This window comes from Anoplophora glabripennis, unplaced genomic scaffold (genome assembly GCF_000390285.2).
Source record: "Anoplophora glabripennis isolate ALB-LARVAE unplaced genomic scaffold, Agla_2.0 scaffold654, whole genome shotgun sequence".
NCBI lineage: Eukaryota > Metazoa > Arthropoda > Insecta > Coleoptera > Cerambycidae > Anoplophora > Anoplophora glabripennis.
In genome coordinates, this window is record NW_019417027.1 from 150,544 (window position 1) to 159,414 (window position 8,871).

At 33.5% G+C, this 8,871-nt stretch overlaps 1 protein-coding gene across 1 annotated transcript in view; it reads left to right on the top strand.

Moving 5' to 3' along the window:
- The first annotated feature begins 497 nt into the window (after positions 1–497).
- LOC108909962 (ankyrin repeat domain-containing protein 13C) overlaps positions 498–8,871 on the top strand; it is a 17,723-nt gene continuing 9,349 nt past the window's right edge. The window contains exons 1-8 of the mRNA XM_018714438.2: positions 498–615; positions 782–823; positions 882–986; positions 1,041–1,172; positions 1,227–1,438; positions 1,499–1,630; positions 5,261–5,431; positions 5,535–5,684. Of these exons, the coding sequence (XP_018569954.1) occupies positions 504–615; positions 782–823; positions 882–986; positions 1,041–1,172; positions 1,227–1,438; positions 1,499–1,630; positions 5,261–5,431; positions 5,535–5,684 (1,056 nt within the window). The 5' untranslated portion in view covers positions 498–503. The remainder of the gene's footprint in view (positions 616–781; positions 824–881; positions 987–1,040; positions 1,173–1,226; positions 1,439–1,498; positions 1,631–5,260; positions 5,432–5,534; positions 5,685–8,871) is intronic.

Genomic DNA, 8,871 nt, shown 5'->3' on the forward strand with positions numbered 1-8,871 from the left:
CCCTCCCGCGCTAGCCTAAGGGCCACCTTAGCAAAGCGCATCCCAGGCTGCATAGCCGCACTACCCTACCCAACCATACCACACATAAACATGACACTACCCCCGGGGTTTACACAGACGAGCCGGCGAAGCAAGAAGAGCGCCAGAAGAAAGGGCCCTAGCCGGCGGGGCCCAGCCAGGACAAAAGGAGGTCCCACAAAGCGCCTACACCGGCCGCATTTGCGGTCGGGGTAGACGACGGATGGGGCCCACCTACGAAGGCTGTCCAGGCCTACACGAGATGAGGCAGGATAAAGAGGGATAATCCCCCTCGATCCCAAATCATTGAGGCCAATTTCTAGCCATAGAATAATGGCGCGTGGCGCGAATACATTTTGAACTTCTTTTAAATTGTACTAGTGACGGCGGCAAATTTCAAGGTGACATAGGGGAATTTTGAAGAGTAGGTAGAGAAATGTGATTGCCAAAGGTTACCAACACTGGGCCTGTCAGTTGTCTCGAAAATGGCGGATGATTGCGACGGTTTTCCACTTCATAAAGCAGTTTTTGATAACGATTTGCAAACTGTCTCGCGCCTGTTAAGAAAACACGACGTAGCTGCTAAAAACAAACATGGTAATTTCTACTGTTTCATTTATAACACGGAATTGCGAGACCTCTAGCCTCTTGTAGTTTCACACAAAAGTGGGGTTATATTATCACTTTATTTTTGGAAAAGCTTGTTTATAAGTCCAATAATCTATTAGAGGTGAATAATAATGAGTTACGTTTTCATTTTTAGGCAACACAGCCTTACACTTGGCTGTTATGCTGGGAAGGAAAGGTAAAACCTTATTCCTTGTGTGATTTTAATTGTTATTCTATTAATTCTGTTCTTTAAGAATGTGTTCAGCTACTTCTAAAACACGACGCGCCGGTGAAAGTAAAGAACGGCCTGGGATGGACAGTCCTTGCAGAGGCTGTCAGTTACGGCAACCGTCCTACCAGTGAGTAAATATACCTAACTGTGTGTGTCTCTCTTGTGTAATATCGTCTTGTAGTTTCTTCGTTGGTGCGGAAATTCCGGCAGCAGTCCAGGGAGCAGATGGAAGAGCGACGGCCTAACCTCGTAGAAGCCCTGAATAGGATAAACGACTTTTACATGGAGCTCAAATGGGATTTCCAGTCGTGGGGTAAGACCGTCCGAAACTTTTTTGAGAAATCATGTTTCATTAACGTCTTTCCAGTACCTCTCGTGTCCCGTATTCTACCTTCCGACATATGCAAGATCTACAAGAGCGGCGCCAACATACGGTTAGACACGACCTTGGTGGACTTCTCCGACATGAGGTGGGAGCGGGGAGACATTTCTTTTATATTCAACGGCGACGCCAAGCCCAACGAAAGTCTCACCGTACTCGATAACATCACGAAAGTTTACCAGAAGGTCCGGTACGAGGTAGGGCCCCTTTTATCAATTTCTAGCTGCGGAAAGATGACGGGAACGTTCGGTTTTTAGGAGAGCGAGATGGAGATAGAGGACGAGGTCGACTTGTTGATGTCGACGGATATTTTGGCGGCGCAGATTTCGACGAAGAGTATTTCTTTCGCCAGGGCCCAAAGCGGGTGGATATTCAGAGAGGACCGAAAAGTAAGTGGCTTTCCACATGTTGATTTACGGGATGTTCTCACAGTTGGGGCTTTTTTTTTCTGATAGGCCATAGTTAATTTTACTAAAAATCACTATTAATTATGTAAAATACAAAAATAGATCGTTTAAAGTCGTCACAAGTATTCTTTGGCGGAACCGTGAAAATTTCACAAGCGTTTTGCGTTAGATGTCGTAGTTCTTCTAGTTACCGACTTTTCCATTACGATAAACCGAGTTTTTCAAAATACCTCGAAAAAAGTCACAATATCACAACAAATATTCAGTGTTGGGTGATTTTTTAGCGGAAATACAAATGAGATGTTGTAGCTGCATTTTGTCAGCACTCCCCATAAACGAAAAGTATGCTGATAAGTTTGTAGTTTTTGTATACGTGTGTCATGGTTTAAAAAATGCATATAACAAAATACAGCAACAGAGAAAAACACCATCTTCATTTTATCCTTTTGCCAAATTTAAGCCTTTATTAGTTTTTGTTCATGATTTAAACTGTACTGGAAGTATGTCCGTTCATTTCCGGACACCTTGTGTATGAATATGTTCCCTAAACCATTTAAAAATTCGTTTTTTTTAGATTTATTTACATTTTATTGTTTCCTAACCGTCATTTGATAAATTATTTATTATCTTTATTTATATAAACGCTATCTATAAAAAAAGAAGATATATAGGGAGCATATTTGTCATAAAACGTTGGTAAAATAATTCTTATCAAATACTATTTGCTTTTCCTTGTTTGCATATGAAAAGTAATGAGTTCCTGCGATATCAACAAGTATATCTAAAAAAAATGTATCCGGTCGAAAACGATTTCTTATCTTGGAATTATTTATTATATTTGTTATCAGTTCATCGATATCAAACATAGCACGGTTTAATCATAAAATTTTAACCATAAAATACCGTTTATTGTACAAATAATTGAATTTTTGTTGTTATTTTTGTTCTAATGTAGAATTTGCCGATGTTACTGCAAATTTACTTGCAAACGATGGATTTTTCGAGTATGTATAATTAATATGCAAAGGTTTATTTAAAAAAAAAATATAAAAAGTTTTAAAAGTAATCCTGTTTTTCTTAAATTAAAAATTAAGCCTTTGTTAATATTTTGAGCTTAAAATCTCATAATACGGTATTGAAATGGCATTTACAGCGATTACCATTAGACTAGGCGGTATCTGATTTGGTTTGGATGAATCGTATATCCACGGAGATTTTTGGCTTTCAAATATCACTAGAAATGAAAATTTTTTTATGCGCATAAAAAAAACGTGGACTTAACTTTTGGCGGCACAATATGTCAAAAAAATTCGAAAAATGTTATATTTTTCTTCCTATTTAATTATGTATCTCTTCAAGAGTTCATTTTAGGCGAAAATGAAAGAGGAAAAAAATGTTTGTAATTAAATTTTGTACAAAATATGACTAGTTACAAATCGAATGAATCATGATTATTATTGTAAAAATCGAAAAAATCGTCAAAAATGGGGTTAAAAAACATTACTTTTTAAGATTTTTTTTTTGGGGTCTTTAAGTTGGGTATAGGACCTTCATACTTGGTTCAAGAAAAGTTCATGTTATGTAGAATCATCACATCAAATTTCATCAAAATCGGTTCGGTAGATATTGCATAATAATTTTGCAATTGAGATTTTGAAAAAAAATTTGCAAATTTTCAAAATTTTGCACAGCAAAAGCCAATGCCCCTGGATACTTGAAAATTTAATCACATATAGAAGGGCTCTCAAGCTTTCAAACGCTTTTTGAAAAATTCGAATCCTTCAAATAGGAGAGCTCTGGCGCTTCTTTAAACATTGGTCGAATTTTTGTACTTATAAACAATTAGAATAACTGTGAATATTCAAACAAATCAAATTTTTTAAAGCAGGTTTTAAAAGTTATTGGAAAGACGCTTCTTTAAAAAAGAAACAGATCGATTGGACAATTAGTTACGTAGTTATAACCGATCAAAGTTAACCGTCATTTACACTAAATGTACTGGGACATCCGGGCTAATTTTTCAAAAAACACCTTTGGTATTCCGAGTACTTACCAGGTCTAAGTTTGCAATACTTTTCTTCATTGGCAACCTACTTTAAAACGCTTTAAAGTTATTTATGCAAGCGAGAAATTCAAGAAAATCGTACAGGTGGTGGTGGTGGGGAAAGCAAAGAGCGCGACCGCTTTGGCCTGCTCGAAATTGAATCGGCGAGTTCAAAACCGACGCGCTAAAAAATTTTTAATATCGGCTTCTTCTAGAGGTCCAATTTTGATTATTTTTTTTTAAATCGATGTCTCGCAATTTAAAAAAAAACAATTAGCGTATTTTCAAATGCCTATCGTTAATTAGTATTGGTCTTTCAACAGTCCGATAATAATTTATCTTTAAGCTTCCTTTAATTATCAACTTTATTTTTTTATTGTATCAAAGGTAAGTGCATAAACTTATATACTGTTTATGAAAGATCAAAAACAAATTTATTTAAATATTCTAAAATTGTTTAAACAACAATTATTTTCAAAATATGTTAAAAATTAGTAATTAATTAATTAAATTTAATCATCATTTCTTTTGTGATTAAAGTATAATTCAAATATTATTTACTGTTTAAAATATAAGTAAATGAGAAATTAACTCATTATATTACAAAAATACAAAATTATACTACAAAAATTCAACCAATGTTTAAACAAGCGCCAGAGCTCTCCTATTTGACGAATTCGAATTTTTCAAAAAGCGTTTGAAAGCTTGAGAGCCCTTCTATATGGGATTAAATTTTCAATTATCTAAGGGCCTTGGTTTTTGCTGTGCAAAATTTTGAAAATTTGCAATTTTTTTTTAAAATCTGGATTGCAAAATTATTATGCAAAATCTATCGAACCGATTTTGATGAAATTTGGTGTGATGATTTTACATAACATGAACTTTTCTTGAGCCAAGTATGAAGGTCCTATACCCAACTTAAAGACTCCAAAAAAATTGTTTTTTAACCCCATATTGGCGTTTTTTTCGATTTTTACAATAATAATTATGATTCATTCGATTTGCAACTAGTCATATTTTGTAAAATTTAATTATAAACAATTTTTTCCTCTTCCATTTCCGCCTAAAATCAACCCTTGAAAAGATACATAATTAAATAGGAAGAAAAATATGACATTTTTCAAATTTTTTTAACATATTGTGCCGCCAAAAGTTAAGGCCACGTTTTTCTTTATGCGCATAGAAAAATTTTCATTTCTAGTGATATTTGAAAGCCAAAAAGCCAAAAATCTCCGTGGATATACGATTCACCCCAATATGGACTCTTTGAAACAGATACCGCCTGGACTACATGGAAATTTCACACCCCTATTTTGTAGCCTATCAAAAAATACTATTTTAAAAAGAAAAAATAATATCCGAACATTTTACTTAGTATTACAAATATGTGAATTGTAGGCAATCTACAATGCATGCGAATGGAGATGGCGTGGGTCAACGGTTTCATCGCTGAAAGCCATCAACAGACTATTTATTTTTGTGTATTTCATTTATCACTATGGATTTTATTGCTCGAGTTTTTTGGTAGACAGCACTAGCGATATACGTGGCAACTTTTTTTTATTTAGGAGCTTGTGGCCGGTCAGTACGAGAGTGAACTGTACACGGTCCACGGTTTAATGTTGGAGAGCCGGAAGAGAAGGGAGCACCTCTCCTCCGACGATCTACAGAAGAACAAGGCCATCCTGGAGAGCTTCACGAAAGGCGGGAACTTTCAAAACTTCGACCAGAACGGCGCGGTAAGTGAACGATATCGAAAATTCACTTTTTTAAAATTAATTTGTGGTTTAAAGAAAAAAGGTGGTATTTATCGAAAATCTTTGATTTTTATGTTTTTTGTAGCCCGTTAGGCGGAACAGTTTGGTACCGCCGCCTGAGAAAAAGGTGACGTGGGACCAGTACATAAATTCCGACGTAAATAACTACCCGAGACTGGGGAGGGACCTTGTATATAAAGAATCGTCCAAGTCGTTCAAGGCGACGATAGCGATGGTAAGACGTTCGTTATAAATTTACTTGCAGGATGAATCCGAAATGTTTATTTTAAAGTCGGTTTTGAAAAATATTTGCGGATATATACATTTTTTAAATCGTTCCATTCGCAAGTACATTTTGAGAGCCGCTGGTCACACGGAAGATAATCATTTACGCGGGCGCACGACGAATCGCGAGTTTGCCAAGTCATGTGTCAAGAAAATTATTTAAAATAAGATCGCAATCGTTTATTTTGGTATTATGGGTTAAATCTATGTCTAATGCGATGAATTCTACTTTGAAAATCAGTAGGCTGGTTTTTTTAAAGCGTATTAAAATTATGCAATTTTAACTTTGTAATAAAAAAAAACTTTAAAGGATTGTAAAATTATTTTCAGCTATCACAAGTCTAAAATGGCACTATTTTAAGAAGCAAATAACTTAAATTGCTAAAAAAAATAATTTGTCAAATATACATTTTTCAGGTCTATCGAAAAAATGCTACAAACCTGTCATTTTTGGTTCATGTTTAAAAAACAAAAACTAGCATTTATTATTATTATTTTCCAACAACTGCCTTAATAACAAGTGACTATCTACTTCATTTAAATAAAAAAATTTTTTTACTGTCTCGTAGAGAATTTGACGGTATATAATGATTTGATTTTTGCGTCGATTATTACAAAAAATTTATGAGAAAAAAATGCAAAATACACATTTATATTAATTGGAGCGCCTGATAAAATTGTTAAAAGTGGTGTGAAAACACTAAAATTTAAAAAAAAATGGCATTTCTCAAAAAAATAATAATAGAGTGTGTTTGTAGTTTTGTGTTTTTTGAGCCAATAACTTCACTAAATCCATTGTTTTCGAAGATCAGACCAAAAGGGGCACGTAATCATTGAAAAATAATGCATTTAAACAGTTCGTTACCACAAAATGTTTTTATCGACAAACGATTGAGCTAACGACTTAATTAGTACAGTCAATCAGTCATTGAAGCTTTTCACCTCTCAATTCTTTGAACCTGAACCAATCGACTTGAAATTTGGCAGACAGTTAGAGAAAAGGTCAATGAACATTAGTGACATAGCGCCGATTGACGCTTCCACCCTGTTGGGGGTTGACACCACTTCTCGGGGGTGGAAATTTTTTTTTCAAAAATAACTGGAAATCGATAGAAAATCAAATTTTGAGCAAAAAGTATTCGAAGAATTTTTTCGAGAAATCGGTAGTTTTTTAGTTATTCACGATTGAATACTTGTAATTTCCAGTGAAAAAAACACTTTTTCAAAGTATTTTTTGCAAATAACTCAAAAACTACGCATTTTATCAAAAAAAAAAGTGTAATGAACAGAAATATAGCTTATAAATAAACAAAGAAAATCGTTTTTTAAAAAGTGTTGTACGTCCTATACAAAGCCAACTATGGTTAGTGGAAGGGGACTTGTTTTGGGGGGAATACTCGAATCGATGTATTCAACGTCAAATAACGGAAAGAGGATTAATTTTACATGTATAACGCTCCGGGAGTTTTTTGTAGTACTCAAAAAGACGTTCAAAATGAGCGCTTATAAAAGTTAATTAGAGCAAAATTGAAGGAGTTATCGTCAAAAACAGATGGGTTGTTCATATTTTTTAAGGAAAAATGAGCAGTAAACGCTGTACCATTTCCTTCAGAATTAAAATTAATCGTAGACCCTTTACAATTAGTTTTGTTTTAGTGTTTTTCGTACGATCCTGAAGTTAGACCAGATTAGAATGCATATTTTTTGAATAATGTACGGTAAAAGTTGAAAACGTATTTTTCATTATTCAAAAAAAATCTTATTTATATAATAACTCTGAAACTATGAAAGATACGTAAAAAAAGATATACAACAAAAATGTAGGTTTTTTTTCAACAAATATTTTGCTTTTTTTTATTCCCATAGCATAAAAAATAAAGGAGATATCGCCGCTTGAAATATCCATTTTAGTGAAAAAACGACTTGTCTTGAGCCCTTCGATCCTTTCCCTTTAAAAAACGAAGGACTTAAAAGGTTTCATATGCAAATGATCGTACAGCTCCTGAAATTATCTTTAAAATGCTTTTTGGTAGGATACTATAGCTTTAAAATTAACCGAGTTATGGTAAAAAAACCAATGACATTTTTTCGGAGCAAAATAGGCTTTCTCATTTTTATTTAAAAATAAAATAAGTAAAAAAAATTAGTTTAAAGTATTAAGCAAAAAACATATACATAATGGCGGCTAGTGAAAACTCAAGTTTTCATATTTTGATACCGAAGCATGGAACTCATACTATTTCTACGGGATGATTGCTATGCACACATGAAGAAAAAAATTCAAAACAACTTTTCAGCAGAAATATGGTAGCAAAAGCTAGAAAAAATGTATAGAAATTTTCGTAGAAAATCTACGAAATTTTTGTCTTTATTAGCAGTTATTTAATAAAATGAGGTGTTTGTTCGCCACTTTTTCACATAGAATCATAATAGGAAATAATGTAGCAAAAAACTTGACCCATATTTTTTATTTTTGTATGAAATCACTGTTTAACTGGAAATTAAAAATACATAAAAGTGAAACTTATTTGTGGAACACTTAAAAATATCATTTTAAACTATGTTTTAATTGCGCCATCTGTCAATAAGAACTTTAATTAAACTCTCATACTACTACAGCCCTCCTTTTATTTATTTACAGAGAGACCTTACTTAAATATTTCTTGTAATAACATATCCATAGTCTAGTAAGTCACAGGGAATAAAATTTTTTAATTTAAAATAAAATAAACATTTGTAGGAGTTGCTTGTACAATTCACATTAACTTTATTGTAGAACAGTATTCAGCGACAAAACACTATTTTTTTTTAGCCAAACATCCCATTACATACAGGATGGACCCGAAATAATGGGCCAAAATTCATGGGTAGATTCCCCAAGTAAAAATATTGCGATTTAGCCGAACTTACCTTAGTCCAAAAGTTGATAGTTAAAGAGATACAGGGTGTTAAATGTAAAATATTATTTCAGTTTTATTTAATTTATTCCTTAACAAATGCAAATATCCTCACAAAATTTTGGGGATTGGAGTTCGTTGAGTAGAGGAATTGAAATCTGTTCACATTTTGGTTAAAGTTCATAGAGGGCGCTAGCTGCAGTAGATTGAATGTGTTAAAAACGACATAACTTTTTTGTG